This window comes from Podarcis vaucheri, assembly GCF_965113315.1.
Source record: "Podarcis vaucheri genome assembly, chromosome: 10".
NCBI classification, from domain to species: domain Eukaryota; kingdom Metazoa; phylum Chordata; class Lepidosauria; order Squamata; family Lacertidae; genus Podarcis; species Podarcis vaucheri.
In genome coordinates, this window is record NC_138748.1 from 3480876 (window position 1) to 3499810 (window position 18935).

General features: G+C 45.1%; 1 protein-coding gene across 8 annotated transcripts in view; it reads right to left on the bottom strand.

The window, feature by feature from the left end:
- The window catches only part of FRMD4A (FERM domain containing 4A), a 466163-nt gene that overhangs the window by 86277 nt on the left and 360951 nt on the right, over positions 1 to 18935 (bottom strand). For all 8 annotated transcript variants that reach the window (XM_082240074.1, XM_082240073.1, XM_082240077.1 and 5 more), the window contains one exon: positions 13754 to 13776. In XM_082240074.1, the coding sequence (XP_082096200.1) occupies positions 13754 to 13776 (23 nt within the window). The remainder of the gene's footprint in view (positions 1 to 13753; positions 13777 to 18935) is intronic.

An 18935-nucleotide genomic window follows, 5' to 3' on the forward strand; every position in this document is an offset into this window, starting at 1 on the left:
GTAATTGGGCATCTTGAGAAGGGCGCGCGAGACTGGGTTCGACCCCTGATGGCAACGCACAACGATATTCTAAAGGACACTATGAAATTCTTTCGTGCAATGGATATCATGTTTTCCAGCGACATTGAGGAAGGGGCGGTGCGCAGACAGTTAATGGGTTGCAAGCAGGGAAGCAGATCTGTCCGTGAGTACTGGACTGAATTTACCATGCTGATTCACAGATTGGGGTGGGATTTATCGGCAGCACCCATTCAGATGCTATTTGAAGAAGGTCTTTCTTCAGCTGTGAAAGACGAGCTGGCCAGGAGCCCCAGGGCGGTGTCTATGGATCAGCTGACCAAATCTGCGCTGACCATTGGAGCGCGCCAGGAGGCAAGAGCCTTGGAGAGGCGGGAAGGGAGAGGGGAACGTTGGAAGGAGTTACGCATTCCAGACATTCCTGAGCCAGCTTTCCCGCCGGCAGAGCCGATGGAAATCGGAACAGCCCGCGCGCGCGCAGTTTCAAAGCCCAGTGAGGGGGCGAAGAAGGAGGGAAAGGGAGCCCGGAAATGCTATCTCTGCCAACAGCCAGGCCACTTTGCCAGAGTCTGCCCCCAGAGGAAGGAATGGCAAGGAATGGTGGGAGCTGTTGAGGGGGAAGAGCAGGGAGAAACGGAGCAGGTAAAAGCCAACGCCTGGTTGCCATCAGGGCACTGCAGCCAGGCCAAAGAGCAGTGAAAGTGCCCCTTCCCCAAGTGCCAGTGCCAGAAGCTCCTCGACCTGCTCTAGTGATTGAAGTGTCGCTAGAGCTGCAAAATGGACACCCCCTAAAAATAAAGGCACTGTTGGACTCAGGCAGCTCCTGCAATTTTATGAGCAAGGAGTTTGCTGCTGAACACCAGATACAGACTATCCCTTTAAGCAACCCCCTGCAGGTGACCACGATCGATGGCAGGGAACTGTTGGGAGGAGGAGTCAGCTTGCAGACCATCCCAATGATAATGAGGGTGGCAAGGCACACAGAACTGATAGCGTTTAATGTGGCCACCTTGGGAGGTGCTCCCATTATTTTGGGAATGAGCTGGCTAGCCCTACATGATCCGCTGGTGGGCTGGCATCAAAGAGTGGTTTCCTTCGGTTCCGCACATTGCTTAGAACACTGCAGGGGGGAAAAGGGGTCAGCAGGGGCCCAAGCCACCCTGGCAGGGACTGAAGTAATGGAGAAGGGGAAGGTGCCACCACAGTATGCTGATCTCAGCGACGTGTTCAGCGAGAAGGAAGCTGACCAACTACCTCCGCATAGACCCTTTGATTGCCAGATCAATTTACTCCCCGGAGCACAGCTTCCTGTAGGCAAGTTGTATGCCATGTCAGACAGGGAAATGCAGGAGTTGCGAGCGTTCATTGACAAGAACCTGAAGAGAGGCTTCATCAGAGAGTCCAAGGCAGCGGGGGGTAGCCCAGTGTTTTTTGTGGACAAAAAACACACGGACAAGCCGAGGCTGGTATGTGACTTTCGGGCCTTAAATGCAGTGACCGAGCCGGCGGCTTTTCCTATGCCCAGGATTGATGATATTTTGACCAGGGTGCGGAAGGGAAAGATTTTTACAAAGCTGGACCTAAGGGGGGCGTACAACCTGATACGTATAAGGAAAGGGGATGAATGGAAGACCACCATGTTCACCCCTTTGGGGGCATTTGAATACTTAGTTATGCCTTTTGGATTACAAACAGGCTCCGCGTGTTTTCAAGCTTTCATGAACCACGTACTGGGGCCTTTGCTCTACAAGAATTGCGTGGCCTTCTTAGATGACGTGTTGGTGTATTCGGAGAATGAGGAGCAACATGTGAGAGACGTCAGAGAAGTGTTGAGCAGGCTGCAAGCCAACAGACTGTGGGTGAAACTGGAGAAGTGTCAGTTTCATACCAAGGAGGTGGAATTCCTGGGGTACCGCTTGTCAGATAAGGGGTTGGCCATGGACCCCGGCAAGGTTCAAGCGGTGCTGGAATGGAAAACACCCAAGACCAAGAAGGATGTGCAGAGGTTCCTAGGGTTTGGAAACTTTTATCGTAAGTTCATCCGAAACTTCGCCCACCTGACGGCGCCCATCACGGACTGTCTCAGCAGCAAAAAGAAGTTTGTTTGGACGGGGGAGGCGGAGCGAGCGTTTGAGGAACTGAAAAGGGCCTTCGCCTCTGACGAACAACTTCTACATGTGGATTTACAAAAAAAGCTGAGGGTCGAAACAGACGCGTCGGACAGAGCCATAGGGGCGGTGCTTCTTCTGCAGCCGGGGAAGGAGGGGTCAGAGTGGCGACCGTGTGCCTTCTTTTCGCGAAAGCTGAACAAGTCTGAGAGGAACTACACGGTGTACGACCGGGAACTTCTTGCAATTTATGAGGCCTTCCGGAGATGGAGGCACCTACTAATTGGTGCACAACAGAAGGTGCAAGTGTGCACGGACCATAAGAATCTAGAGTATTGGAGAACTGCGCGAGTGCTCAACCAACGGCAGTTGAGATGGGCCCAGGAGTTCTCCAAATTTAACTTTGAGATTTGTTACGTACCAGGCCCGGAGAACGTTAGGGCGGACGCTCTCTCACGCAAACCTGAATATTTGGAGGGAGAGGGTGCACCCGAAGAGACCCATGTCATTCCCGAGGACCGCTGGGTGTGTGGGGCGGCATTGGTGGGGCAAAGGGAACTGGTAGAGGGAACGGGGCAGGATGAATACGCCCAGGACAAACTCAGGAGTCTTAGGAGGGAGGGAGACAAACCCGGGGGTTTTGAGGAGAGAAATGGGGCGTTGTACTACAAGGGAGCGTTATACATACCTGAAGGGGAATTGAGGGAAAAGGTACTCAAGCAACTGCACGATAACCCCACAGCAGGGCATTTTGGGCAACACAAAACCATGTGGCTGGTTACCAGGGAATTCTGGTGGCCCAAGGTTAGGGAAGATGTACGGGAGTATGTGAGAGGGTGTGACCGATGCCAACGAGCCAAGGGGGAGAGGCGGGCGCCGGCAGGTTTATTAGAACCACTACCCACGCCGGAAAGACCGTGGGAGGCAGTGGCAATAGATTTCATGACTGATCTGCCCAGGTCCAAAGGGAAAACAGCCATTATGGTGGTGGTAGATCTGTTAACCAAGATGGCCCACTTTATAGCCTGCTCACATGCGGTCACAGCAGAAGAAACCGCCAAATTGTTTGTGGAAAATGTGTTTAGGTTGCATGGCGCCCCCTTGAGGGTGGTTTCGGACCGAGGGAAACAATTTACTTCCAGGTTCTGGAGGAAGCTCATGAGCTTACTGCATGTAGAGGTTAATTTCTCTACTGCCCGTCATCCAGAAACCAACGGGCAGGCGGAAAGAGCTAATGGTGTCCTCCAGCAATATTTGAGGTGTTATGTTAATGACAGAGAGAATGATTGGGTGGAGAAGCTGGCGTTGGCAGAATTTGCTTACAACAATGCAGAGAACGTGTCCACGGGGATGAGCCCTTTTTTGGCCAATCACGGGTGTCATCCCCGAGCCTTCCCAGGGGGGGAGGGGGGGAACTGGAGCGTTCCAGCAGCAGAACAGTTCGTTGAAGAAATGGAAGCGATCCATCGCCAACTCCAACTTAATTTAAACCGGGCGAAGGAGGAATATAAGAGGCAGGCAGACAAAACCAGAAGGGAAGGGGAAAGCATTAGGGTGGGAGACCAGGTGTGGCTGTCCACCCAAGGGTTACCATTTAAAGGAGGTTGTAAGAAGTTAAGACCCAAAAGACTGGGCCCATTTGAAGTCACGCAACAGGTCAACCCAGTGGCTTTCAGACTCCGGTTACCGAACCACATGAAGTTGCACCCAGTGTTCCACAGATCGTTGCTGTCACCGTATATAGGGGACAGAGAGGGGAGGGTCAATAGGGGACCAGCGATGGAGGAAAAAGAACACAGCTACCATGTAGCGGAGATTCTAGATTCCAGGTGGAAGGGAGAGCAAGTAGAGTATTTGGTAATGTGGGAAGGGGAACCGGAGTCGGAAAACACCTGGGTCAGGGCAGAGGATGTAGATGACGAGGTTCTAATTGAAACTTTTCATCAGAGATTCCCTCGTAAACCCCAGCCAGTGGCGAGGTTCCGGAGGGAATACTTCGCCACCACCGACGAAGAAGAGGAGTTGGAGGGGTTCTCTGATTCCGAGGTGGAGGAGGATTCAGCGAGTCGGAACGAAGACCGATGGAGGGAAATGTTCGAGACGTCTGAAGATGAAGAGGATTCGTTTCGGGGTTTCAGCTCCTCACCGCCCAGAGGAGAGGGAGGGGGCGGGGGGGAAGGGGGCCCTGGAGGGGAGGTGGATGTCAGGGAACTGACATCAGAGGGAAAGGAGGTGATAGGGCTCCCAGAGACGGGGAGAGACTCAACAGCCAAAGCAGGGACCAGCAGGGGGAGCGCGGGGTCTCTGGAGGAGGATCTCAGTAATACTGAGAGAGACGCAGCAACGCAGGCAGGAAGCAGGGGAGAGAAAGGGGTGAGAGACACGTCCAGCGAAAATAGTGGGGAGGTGTCAGAAGCAACTGCAGGGAGACCCATGCTTCGTAGGAAGCTGTCACGTCGTGAGTCCAGGAGACGTGTTTCCGTTAAGGAACTTCTTTGTTGGAGGCGTTTCCGCAAACAGCCACTGTCGGACTCTAATAGTGACTAGAGCAGACATGTCTGAGGAGCTCTGTCACACACAGAGGTTTGTGGGGCCGCACAAACTCTGAAGGGGCACCATTTTAAGCACAAGCAGCTAATCATCCCCTGATAGCATACTTATTGTTTTGTAAAAGTATCAAACAGTAACCAGTATGAAGTACCGTATTTTTCGTCCCATAGGGCGCTCCGGCCCATAGGACGCACCTAGTTTTTTTTTTTGGGGGGGAAATAAAGGGAATTTCCCCCCTTTATTTCCCCCCAAAACCAGGTTGGGGAACAGCGGGATGGCGGCGCTCCGCCTCCCCGCTGTCCCCCGAGCTTGTGGGCTGCAGGGAACTCCCGCTGGGCTTGCAAGGCTTGCGGAGAGCTTCCTGAAGCCTGGAGAGCGAGAGGGGTCGGTGCGCACCGACCCCTCTCGCGAAAGCCTGCACTCGCCCCATAGGACGCACACACATTTCCCCTTCATTTTTGGAGGGGGAAAAGTGCGTCCTATAGGGCAAAAAATACGGTACTGATTCACCCATGACTGCCCTATGGGTAAAATGGAGAGTTTAATGAAAAGGACAGTGCCACTGGCATGCACTTGCTTAGACAGGGAAGTCTTTCTTCAGTACGTGATTTGTGCCAATTTGTGGGTGTTATTGTTTTCCTGAAAAACCGGGAAAGCCAGTGCTTATATTCTACAAGTCAGCTAAATCTTTCTTTGCCCCTCTGATAGAAGAACTGTGCCTGAGCCCGTCATCAGCAGTAAAGGATTCCTTGGTCATTTGCCCAAACACAGGGGAATATCAAGATCAGGGAGTTTCCAGAATGGGAGTTTCCAGCCAAAATAGATAATTGCCACGTATATGACAAATTTCACAGTGACTAACAACGCTCCCTCAAAGCTAGGGCTGCCATATGTCCAGATTTTCCAATTTACAATTTTGTGTCTTTGGGTCCCCCTTTAAAAAAACAACAACTTTTGGGGGTGCCCTGGTTTTTACTTTTTGAAATATGGCAACCCTATTCAAAACCTCAAAAGGCTTCCCAGAATCATTAACAGCAGCAAATAATTCTTATTGTTGCTTTCTGCCATTTGAATTATGCTATGCTAAAAGCCTTAGAAGGCAATTTTCACACATCATGAAACAGGCCTTGGGTTCTTCCTTCCAGGGGTTCCTACCTGACCCCACGGCAGCCCATGTTGCAAAAAGCCTAGCCTGGCCCGGGGAATTCAGAGCTCACAACTGCGGGCCAAGCTGTTCTCCTGAGGGCCGGCTAAACATGATAGGGCAGCCATATGCATTTATCCACACATCTCCCCCTCTTGTATATACTGTAAATTGTAAGTGGAGGGGGCTTCTATTTTTTCATTCCATGAGGAGTGACAACACTCGCTCTTCCTCACTTTACTATGGCTGCCCCCACGCACCATACATGAAACACAGATTCACCCCACCCCACCCCACCCAAAGAACCCTGGGAACTGTGGTGCCCCCTCACAGAGCCACAACCCACAGCACCCTTAACAAACCACACTGTCCGGGATCCTTTGTGTGTGTGTGGGGGGGGGAAGCTGTGCTTCGATGTACAGTGAGTACACAGCCTGTGTATCCTTCCCTCCCGGCTGAGAGTTATTGTGGGGAGAAAAATGCCTGAAACAACAGAGGGCAGGGAGGTTAAATGGAAGATGGACTATGCAAACTAGAGAGGTGAAGCCATTTAAACTTTAAGTAAAATAAAAAAAAATCCCTTCTGCTTTATAGACATAGACCCTGCAGTACCTAAGTGCAGCTGGGATTTTGTCAAGGCTGAGAGGACCAGTCTGGGAGCAGGGAACCCTATGGCTGCTTCTGAATATATATTTATGTTTCTCTGTATCACAACCCTTTTGACCCACCCAGCAGAACAGAGTCTACCAGCCCTGTACTGTGGCCCGTCAGGTGTCTACAAGTGGTGTTCTTTTTGCAGGTGAAAGCTGGCTCTGATATATGGATCACAAGTTGCACAGGTCTGCTTTAAATTTAAATTAAATCAGGCAAAATCATAGAATCCTAGAGTTGGAAGAGACCACAAGGGCCATCGAGTCCAACCCCCTGCCAAGCAGGAAGCACCATCAGAGCACTCCTGACATATGGTTGTCAAGCCTCTGCTTAAAGACCTCCAAAGAAGGAGACTCCACCACACTCCTTGGCAGCAAATTCCACTGTCGAACAGCTCTTACTGAAAATCAGAACATTTTCAGGGAAAAAATGCTAGCAGAACTGCAATGCTATCACTATCCTTGTGGTGCAAGGCAGCAAGCTGGCTCCTGTCATTTATTCTCAAACACTAATTGCTTAACTACAAGTTCATTTCAAGGAATGAAAATTACAAACTGTACATTTTCATTATGCAAATACATTGCTTAGTGGCAAATTACTCCTCTGCCTTTCTTCCTGTCTGATTATCACCATTTAGTACTCCATAGCTAGATGCTCTTTTCCATCTCCTTCAGCTCACTTTCAAAGAGACTCCTTGTGTGGCTTTTGTAGGTGCATCTGATATCTGACAGTTTTTGAGCACTGACACACAGTGGCCTGGTTCATGTATGATGGCAAACCAGAGTTAAGCAAACTGTGACTTATCAAGAACCAGAAAGTGTGCTGGTGCAGGCTGCTCAAATCATGCTCCCCTTCCCTCCGTCTACTTCACTCCAGGAAACAAACCAGAGTGCTGGCTTAGGTGTGAACCAGCCCTTGCCGCTTGCTTTTCTCTAAAGAAGCCACAGAAGCAAGCCCCTTCTAAGGGCTGCTTCATTTCTTTTTTAAAACATAAAACAAATCAACACTGACTTGAGTAACAAGATCAGCACTGAGGTTATGTAAATTTGTTTTGGTGGAGGTGGGGATTATCTTAAAACTAGCACAGTAAATTCTTTCTGAAGAACTGCTGAAGGAAGTTACACTACTGATGCTTTTATTGACTCTGGGGCTTTAATTACTGTCTGGCTCTCCTAAGAATCCACAGAATTGAAGAGTCTGTTGATAACAAACTGTGGTTCTCCTAGCTGGGTTTGTTTTAGTAGCCTCATAGAACCATAGGACCAGAATCCCAATATTCCTAATTCTAATATGTAGAGACTTCTTTCTTTTTGAAACATTTTTTATTGAAAGTTTTCCACATAAAATACAATGAGAGAGAGAGAAAAAAACCAAGAATAAGAGAAGGAAAAGAAGAGGAAGAGAAGGAGAAGGAAGAGGAGGAGGAGGAGGAGAATAAATACAAAGCCCTAAATTGTATCTTAACCCTCATCCAGACACAGCTCTCCCCAGGGAGCTTCCCCTTCTCCCCCAGACTCCCACCCTGGGAGATCCTCTCTTCCCTGATGAAGAGACCTTCATCTCCTGTCCATCACCTTTCTGTGTGTAGCTTCGTTTATAGAAATAGAGAACTTCAAAAATAAACAGAAGGAAAGCATAAATTGGAGATCACAAAGAGATAAGAAGAGAAATGAAGTAAGGGGGGGGAGATGAGCTCCCAATTCTCTGTTTGCTAATTATGTATATGATAATTTTTCAAAATAGTCAAAGCATGCACTCTAGGATAACATGTAGAAGTATTATATAGCTGCTTCTCAGTCTGCTAAGTGTTTTTTCTTGATATTCCATTGCAAGCAACTCAGATTCACTGTTATCCACTCAAGAAGTCCAAAAGTAGCTCTTGAATTTTTATTATCCTTAAATGTCCAAGATGGTCTTTTTCCAGTCCAATATGATGCGTTTCTCACCAAGGGTTCCTACAAATCTTAATAATAGTCCTTTTTTCTCCACCCCTCCCCCCAAAATGCACACCAATCATCATAGGCTTATAGGTGTTTTGTTGTGCAATCGTACCTTCCCCTTTCAACCACATCGCCATCATCTGTCATCTGTGATCATCTCTCAAGAACTCTGATTGTAAATCCATTTATCTCTCCTGGCATCACAACAGAGTCCTTCATCTGCCTCGTCCTCCAGCTGCAAGGCCATGCAGCCCAATCCAGGGTCAGAGGCTGTCTCACACTCAGGCAGAGGCGATTCTAAATCCTCTCCAACAGGTCCTGTGAGTTCTTTAATCTGAAATATCTCTGATCCAAATTCTCTTGAAATTCTATGCATCTCAGCTTTTAATTCTGTGAACTGCTCATTCAACATTCGTCTTATGCTATCAACGATTGGTAAAGTCTTCAGCATTTTTTGGTGGGCCTTTTTTCTGTTAGGTTTTCCCTTGGCAATCTCCCTTCTAGGATCTTGCATTTACACATTCCTTTCTTCACATAAGGTTAAGGTTAGTCTCCAACGCAAATTCAGGATATACGGTACAAAGATTCATCGGTTATTTAAAGTAAAGATTTCACACAAATTCAAAGCCATTCATCAGATGGGATCTTTCAAGGCCATCAGTAGTTAATATAAGCCTCTTGATTTATTTTCAAGCCCGTTAATTAGCACTTCTTTGTCACTCATCAGTCCACTTCCATTCTGGGTGCTATTTAACTGGCAGATAGAAAATCCATTTTTTCTTTACTTCCAGTCTTAATAATAATTAAAAGAATTTTGCTGACCTGGTGCTCTAATTAAGAATTCTTATGCTGTGTGTGGGCTCAACGACTGTCCCTCGCTCAAGATGGTTCTCCACCCACAAAAACATGTGCCTCCAGAGTGAAGAATGTCTGCTTCTGATCATGTGAGGCTTTATTTCTGAACTCCCTTATCTCAAAAGGGGGTTGCGATAACCAGGATATCTACCTTGGTTATCTTAATCACTGCAAAATTATCTTTGCTGACAGGAGTATCCACAGCCAATGTCTAGTCCACCATTATTCCTTCCCGGAAGTTCCCAATATGTAGAGATTTCTCTCCACTTCTGCATTTGGCAATCCTGCCTTGGCAATCTATTCATTTTCAAGTAGATATGTTCTTAATTGGCAATCTATTTATGTATTTAAGGTATGACAACAGGCAACATTGTATTGATTGGACAGTAGAACGCTGTCTGTGAATGTTTGGCATGGTTTTAACTGCTGTGTTTTTATGTAGCGTGCAGGTATGTAGTTTTAGTTTATTTATTTTATTTATTTATTTATTTAGAAAGATTTATAGATTGCTCAGGGTTACACAGCCAAGAAATAGTTCAGGGCTCAGTTATCTACAGAAGGACCTCCTCCAATAGCAACCAACACAATCCTTCAGGCAGCCCCAGCCAGAATATAGGGTGAGGGGCCAGGCAGAAAGGCCTTATCCATTCTAGGAACCCAACTCTGCAATGTTCCCCCCTCTTGAGGTGTGTCTGTCTCCCATATTGCTGAATTTCAGACAGCAACTGAATATAGATTATTCACCTAAGCTTTTACGATGTAGTAACACAAGGTTTATTCCTCAGAAGAGATGTATGCACCTGTGTTTTAAAATTTTAGTTACAATAATATTTTAGTTTGTATATATCCTCTTAGCTATTTTTGCAATAGTGTGTGTGTGTATATATATATATATAATATCAAACTGACATATTGCTGAGGAAGGGTGATCTATAAAGACAACAATACTAAAAGGAAAGGGACAATACTAAAAGGAAAGGGAGTTCATGATGGCTGGGAGTTTGTTAAGAGGGAGATACTAAAAGCACAACATCAGGCAATACCAATGAGACGGAAACATGGAAGGTGCCTAAAGAAGCCAGGATGGCTATCTAAAGAACTTTTAACTGAATTAAGATTAAAAAAGGATGTGTACAAAAAATGGAAAAGGGGGGAAACCACCAAAGAGGAATTCAAACAAATAGCCAGCACGTGTAGACACAAAGTCAGAAAAGCTAAAGCACAGAATGAACTCAGGCTTGCTAGAGAGGTTAAAAGCAACAAAAAAGGCTTTTATGGGTATGTTCGTAGCAAAAGGAAGAACAAAGAAACAATGGGATCACTCAGAGGAGAAGATGGTGAAATGCAAACAGGGGACACAGAAAGGGCTGAACTACTCAATGCCTTAGAATAGAATCATAGAATCATAGAATCATAGAGTTGGAAGAGACCACAAGGGCCATCGAGTCCAACCCCCTGCCAAGCAAAGAAAACAATGCCCGACCTGAAGAATTTGGAGCAAATGATTCAGCAAAGGAAACACAGCCCAGAATAACTAAGGAGATAGTACAAGAATATTTGGCTAGTTTAGATGTATTCAAGTCTCCAGGACCAGATGAACTGCATCCAAGAGTATTAAAAGAACTGGCAGATGTGATCTCAGAACCACTGGCAGTCATCTTTGAGAATTCCTGGAGAACAGGCGAAGTCCCGGCAGACTGGAGGAGGGCAAATGTTGTCCCTATTTTCAAAAAGGGGAAAAGAGAGGACCCAAATAATTACCGCCCAGTCAGTCTGACATCAATAGCAGGGAAGATTCTGGAGCAGATCATTAAGCAAACAGTCTGTGAGCACCTAGAAAGGAATGCTGTGATCACCAATAGTCAGCATGGATTTCTGAAAAATAAGTCATGTCAGACTAACCTGATCTCGTTTTTTGACAGAATCACAAGCCTGGTAGATGAAGGGAACACAGTGGATGTAGCCTACCTTGATTTCAGCAAGGCATTTGACAAGGTGCCCCATGATACTCTTGTAAAGAAGCTGGTAAAATGCGGTCTTGACTATGCTACCACTCAGTGGATTTGTAACTGGCTGACTGACCGAACCCAAAGGGTGCTCATCAATGGTTCCTCTTCATCCTGGAGAAGAGTGACTAGTGGGGTGCCACAGGGTTCTGTCTTGGGCCCGGTCTTATTCAACATCTTTATCAACGACTTGGATGATGGACTCAAGGGCATCCTGATCAAATTTGCAGATGACACCAAACTGGGAGGGGTGGCTAACACCCCAGAGGACAGGATCACACTTCAAAACGACCTTGACAGATTAGAGAACTGAGCAAAAATAAACAAGATGAATTTTAACAGGGAGAAATGTAAAGTATTGCACTTGGGCAAAAAAAATGAGAGGCACAAATACAAGATGGGTGACACCTGGCTTGAGAGCAGTACATGTGAAAAGGATCTAGGAGTCTTGGTTGACCACAAACTTGACATGAGCCAACAGTGTGACGCGGCAGCTAAAAAAGCCAATGCAATTCTGGGCTGCATCAATAGGAGTATAGCATCTAGATCAAGGGAAGTAATAGTGCCACTGTATTCTGCTCTGGTCAGACCACACCTGGAGTACTGTGTCCAGTTCTGGGCACCACAATTCAAGAAGGACACTGACAAACTGGAACGTGTCCAGAGGAGGGCAACCAAAATGGTCAAAGGCCTGGAAACGATGCCTTATGAGGAACGGCTAAGGGAGCTGGGCATGTTTAGCCTGGAGAAGAGGAGGTTAAGGGGTGATATGATAGCCATGTTCAAATATATAAAAGGATGTCACATAGAGGAGGGAGAAAGGTTGTTTTCCGCTGCTCCAGAGAAGCGGACACGGAGCAATGGATCCAAACTACAAGAAAGAAGATTCCACCTAAACATTAGGAAGAACTTCCTGACAGTAAGAGCTGCTCGACAGTGGAATTTGCTGCCAAGGAGTGTGGTGGAGTCTCCTCCTCCTTTGGAGGTCTTCAAGCAGAGGCTTGACAACCATATGTCAGGAGTGCTCTGATGGTGTTTCCTGCTTGGCAGAGGGTTGGACTCGATGGCCCTTGTGGTCTCTTCCAACTCTATGATTCTATGATTCTATGATTCTATAAATATTCAAAATAAAATAAAATAAATAAATAAATAAATTTAGTTGGCCGGGGGGTTTTTTGCTGGGCTTTCTGCATTGTGATTTATTTTGCTTTGGTTTTTTAGTTTTATTGTGAACTGTATATTTTATTGTTTGTATAAACTACTCAGAAAATTTAGTTGGCTGAATAGTATATAAATGTCATAAACAAAATATATAATAAATAAAGGAATATATAATAAATAATTTGTGTATATGAGTAGCATATGAATTGTGTGAGAAAAGTGAAGAAAGGTAGGACACATAAAACACAATATGGTTTTTTTATTTTTTGTAACAGATGTTCTAGGAGAGTTTTAAATATTGCTGTATTTTTGTTCCAAGTGTTATATTTTGCTTGCTAGCATTGCACCAAAACTGACACAAGCTAGCCACATCTCTTCTGTGATGTTGCTGCAATAAATCAACTTGCATGCTAAAATATCTAAATACTTCTCCTGGCCCTGTTACTGAACTGCAGTGACTAAGCTAATCTGAAATGCTAGGAGTTGAGAAATATAAACAAGAACAGGCTTGTGTTTCCTAGTCACAAATACGTCAGGATTTCGCAAGCTGTTTCAGGTTCTGAAAGTGATGTGTCAGAGTCTCAGCCTGTCCTACAGCAAAGTGTGACCTGCATCGTTCTGTGTTCCTAACGTTTTCAGATTAAGGTGCTTAATGGTGTATTTTACTGCTTAATTTTGGGGGTTAGTTAAAAGTTCTAAATTCTAAATAGTGGCATTTAATAAGTCTTCTGGACTAGAGGGGTGAGTGCAGGCGAATACACCGCCTTAGCATGTGCCATAGGTTCAGCTGGGGCAATCATGGTGCTGTGAGCAGACTCACTGGTCCTGAGTGGGCCTAATGCTGATATACAGGATGCAGCTGGCTTGAGGGAGAAACCTAGCAAAGGACCCACCAGCTTTTCCAGGGCAGGGTGGGTCTGGGGGCTCTATGCAGCCAACACCTATGCAATTATAAGTGACCTCTTTTTAAGCCAGACCAGGGAGAACTGTAAACGGAAAGAAGCCATTCTTTGGATGTATTTTTATGGAAATGGGAAGCCAAGTCATTTCCTTAGAGATTTCCTTCTGCTGTACGGAGGAAGACAGTTTTGTGTTTCCTGAATTCCACAAACACATCATTTATGTACAAAGCATGAACAAGCTTTTGCATTTCCTTTATATGCTGCATTTGTGGGTTGAATGACAAGTAGAAAAAATTGACTCTAGGATGTAACAACTATTAAGAGCTATGCTACATAATTATAAGGCACATGTTCTAGTTTAACAACAATCATTTTTCCTTTAAAATAATTAACTGAAGAATATGGATGCAAAACTCACCTTGAAAAATCTCCTTTTGCTTCCTGTAAAATTGTGAAAAGGGGGCAGAGCATAAAACATCACTTAATTTGCATATACACATGAAGAAAAATACATTTCTAGATACATCAAATAAAAGCATTCCAAAGCATTTTAAATGACCCCATATTCAAAACAAAATGTCATCATTGTGTTTACAACTGTCAACTTTAAGAAGCCTGAATAGGTGGCTGGTGGGGGTATTCTGGTGATTCAATGTACTGTCCCAATACATGCACCTTAAGGAAGGGCGAGGCAACTTCAGCCTTTCTCAATCAGAATCCCCATGGATTCATGTTTTAAATTTACAAAGAAGTCTTCATATTCAGAATCTCTGGATAGTTAAAGCCATGTTAGTTAAAGACTGGATAGTTAAAGACTAGTGTGCTAAGTGATTCTGAGTATGCAATCTTGCTTAGGAACATAGTAAGTGTTGCACAGGGTCAGATCCAGGGTCTATCCAGCCCAGCGCTCTTTACAATAGGGAACCTGTGGCTCTCCAGATGTTGGACTTCAACTTTCATCATTCCTGCCCACTGACCTTGCTGGCTGGCACTGACACGAGTTGTTCAGCCATTCCTGCTTTACAAGAATCCTAGCAACAGGCATTAAGGCTACCCACTGAAAACTAGGCAGTGGTCGACTGGTAGGCCATACTTTGCCTTCTGACCACTCTGATAGAGCACAGTTCTCTAAAAGCAAGACACAACACTACACCACAGTCTCCTCCCCGGCTTAGTCAAGGGAAATTAAGGAACTATAATTCTATGAGGGTGTGAGGATCTCTAACATACCTTTCTTACAAACATTACAGAATCCCTGGATTCTTTGGAGGAAACTATAATACTTAAACATTAGGCATGCAAATATCTGCAAACCTAGTCACCTGGAATGAGTGAGAACTGACTACAGGTGACCAGGCAGGAAAGATAGGGCAAATAAGAAGAAATCTGAATAATTTTTCTGTAGTCTGTTGATGTCCCAACATAACTGTGTGTGGAAACCAGGCTTGTAAAGGTTTTGAGGGCTAATAACTTTTGCAAACTTATGTGCAAAGCTGAATTGAAAGTCTCATATTGTAGCATAGATGCGGCCCAATATTCTGATGTAGCCATGACATGAGGTTAACACCTAAAAGACTGGCCTCATACCAACTCTGTGCAAGCTGAGACGTGGTCCTATTGAGACTTGGGATTCCTTTAGTAAGTTAAGTACATTTGGGACAGCTCAGTTTCTTATTTTATTTTCCTTTGGACACAATATCTTTTCACAACATTTGCACTTCCTAAGCAACCACTCAAGGGAGCACAAAATGTTTTAGATGTCTTGCATCTGGGAACATTGTGACTTAACTCTGACTATCAATCCTTACTATCGAAACTAAGTTCTGCACTTTTGCTACTGTTTTCCATTAGAAGAATGTGCAATTTTGGATTGTGAAGTGCCAGGGCTCTGATCTGGAAACAGGTAGGGCTGAATAACAGACCCCTTCTCCTAGAACCAGGGCTGTAGCCATAGGAGGGCAGTGAGAGAAAGACAGAAAACACATGTAGGGACCTGATCTGCCTTAGGGATGTCCAGGCCTCTTCCAGGAATTTTCTGCTTCAGTGTTTTTTTTTTAAAAAAATAAAGCTCTAAGCTGAAATCCTAAATATGGGTATGTTTACTCATGGTTATGTTTACTCAAAAGTAAGTCCCAATGAATTTAGTGGAGCTTTGTCCCAGGTAAGCAGGGTTAGGATTGCAGCCATTATGCATACAGAAACACATGAGAAATATTTGTGAAATGTTTGGGCAGCATAATTACTATCAAATTGCTCAATGAACCAATGGGTACAAAGGCAGTAGAATAGGCGCCAAGCACTTGATACACATTTTATATCAATATTAGTCAATATTGCTGTTTCACAATGACTTTTACTGTCCCCTTCCCCAAACAGAGCTAAGTTTCCCCAAGCCAGAAGCCTAGTTTTAGGCCAGCCTAAACCTGTAAAAGTTTCGTTTTTCCCAATTCCAGCCATATTACACTCCTGACAGAAGAACCAAGTCTGACAGGGTGTCTCTTGGATTTTTATATTCAACAGAGTTTGATTTTTAAATACATATTCAACACTTCGCTATTGGAAAATTCTGTAAATTGTATATTCCCATACCCCAGTATACCTCTTGATCTCCACTTAGTTACTCAATAGTGCTTATCAAAGTGACTGTGTAATTCTTAAATTCAGAAAGGACATTGCTAAGCAAACCTCCCTGCATTTAACTGAATGATTTTCAGGAGTAAATAATAGAAGGGAAGTTCTTTGCTTCTTCCCTAGAAAAGAAGACCTCTCTGTGATAAATGCCGGTTTGGCAGGTGCCAGAAAGGAAAATGTGGCTTCCAAAACAACTATCTGCAAGGCTTGAAGTGGGCCTTCCTTTCACTTTGAAAGAAGCAATACATTAGGCTCATAGAACATTTGGCTCTAATGCAACCAAGCAGCTCTGTATGGTTTTGCTGTCTGGCAGGAACTGAAGAAAAAGGGGAGGGGAAGTTGCCAAGCAGGTCAGGCTGTGTGGCTGCCTCAGTCTGGTGCATCACCAGTTGTGCAGGCCCATCTTACCCAATAAAATAGCATGGATGCCATATAATTGTGTCTGAAAATGCCCTCCATACCAAACCTCTCTATACACCCAGAGCATTTCCTGTGCAGGAAACAAAACTTTGTTCAGCATGACTGCGTAACCATAGCACAACCACTTCAGAAGCAGTTCCACTATGGAGGTTTTACTAGACTTAGCTACTCCTGCTGTAATTCAAATTAATTGATTGCTAAGGCTCCAAGGAAATGTTTGTGGATGTCTAGAGTAGAATTTACAATTGTGTTTGTTAATTCCATTTAATTGGCAATCAATTAACTGGGGCTACAGCGGAAGGAAAAAACAGTTACTTTATAGTACCCTTGGGGTTGGCAATCTCCATTTCTGCTAATTATATCATGGGGCTAGCTCCCAGCGTGGTACAATACAAGCTTATGAAAGCCAATGGAACTGAATTAACTTTTCACTGGTCTTGGTTTTATAATTAAGTATTTAACAAGCACTGAAGACTGATTATTTTAAAAATCTCATCTGCCTAGTAATAATGATAATAACAACAATTTCTATTCTGCCCTTCCCCAGTAGGAATCTAGGGTAGCAAGCAACAACAAAAAAAAGTTAGCCTCTTCCCTCCTTAACCATGAGCCAAGGTTGGTTATAGCCCATGGTAGAGAGAGATTAACTACAAGCCTGGGTTCAGATGACATGCTAAGTCAAGCCTTGACTAAGCTGACATGCTGCACTGAACTGGAGGAAGTTGGAAGAAAGTAGGTGCAAGCTCCTTTTGGGGAGCCAGCATATTTCTGCAGTTCCAAACATGTCTTACAGTGATATGAAAACCAGGCCATTAAGTGACACACCTGCTATGAACAAACCATGGCTAAAGCAGTTTCCATGGATCTTTTTAACAAAGTGAGACACAAGTCTTGTTGTACATATGGGGTTGCATCCAATGTTAGTCCTCTCTAGAGCAGACCCACTGAAAATTATGAACGTGATCAACTTGGGTCCATTGATTTTAATTGGTATACTTTGAGTAGAGCTTAGTTGGATATGACCTATGGTCTCAAGTGGGCAGAACTTAATTTGGAAGACTAAGCTATGGTTTCACTGTACATGCAGGTCCTCAACCATCATTAATACAACAAGCAATTGCTAGTGCAAACCATACTTATGTCTGCATTGAGGCTTCCTGAAACAGGTTCAAGTCAGGTTTACAAATTCACCTTCAGTTTAATGTACGAGTGGAGCAGCCTTGCACAAACTTTGACCTGACAGGTAAAATGCAGCTGGGAAACTTTCTGAATTGGCTGTCTTATTGGGACTGCAAACCAACCAAGAGGGGACTTTTCACACCCCTGGCCTGCCCCAATATTCTGGTGGACTTTGTGAGCCACAAGCTGTGAACATCTTTTCAGGAAAATAGAAATTGGGTTTCAGGAAACATAAATAACATGCAATGATTGCATATTAGTGACTGTGTACTTACAACTCTAGGGGACGCGGGTGGCGCTGTGGGCTAAAGCCTCAGCGCCTAGGGCTTGCCGATCGAGAGGTCGGCGGTTCGAATCCCCGCGGCGGGGTGCGCTCCCGCTGCTCGGTCCCAGCGCCTGCCCACCTAGCAGTTCGAAAGCACCCCCGGGGGCAAGTAGATAAATAGGTACCGCTTACCAGCGGGAAGGTAAACGGCGTTCCGTGTGCGGCTCTGGCTCGCCAGAGCAGCGTTGTCACGCTGGCCACGTGACCCGGAAGTGTCTTCGGACAGCGCTGGCCCCCGGCCAATAGATGTGAGATGGGCGCACAAACCCCAGAGTCTGTCAAGACTGGCCCGTTCGGGCAGGGGTACCTTTACCTTTACTTACAACTCTACACTTTATAAATGCCAGGAGATTCATTGTCTTCAAAGTGATGATTCCTGATGCCAAATCATCCTAACCGAAAGCAGGCTACTGGCAACCCTGTTTTCCTAGAGTGCTTTGAGCAGGTGTGTTGAATGTACATTATTGGAATAAATACAGTGGTGCCTCGCAAGACGAAATTAATTCGTTCCGCGAGTTTTTTCGTCTAGCGAATTTTTCGTCTTGCGAAGCACGGTGTCGGAAAAGTTTTGGAAAAGCTTCAAAAATCGCCCCAAACCTCAAAAAAGGCTACCACACCGTGTTCTATGAGTTGCTCCTCGAAGTCAAGTCGCAACTGTATTAACGGTGTTAAGAAAAAGGGAACAAACTTGCAAAAAACGCAAGACGTTTTCGTCTTGCGAAGCAAGCCCATAGGGAAATTTGTCTTGCGAAGCAGCTCAAAAACCGCAAAACCCTTTCGTCTAGCGAGTTTTTCGTCTTGCGAGGCATTTGTCTTGCGGGGCACCACTGTAAGTAAAATAGTAACAGCAAAGGGCCATCCCAGTTGAATTATGAACACTATAAAACTAAGGTTACTTTGCTTTTCAGTCTCAGGGTAGCTCCCATGTCTGCATACATGTTCATATGCCTGGAACTCAAGGTTGCATCAAACAGCTCTCCACATCTTCTAGGCTGAGAGTTGGTGACTGGCCCAAGGTCACCCACTGGCTTCATGTCCAAGTGGG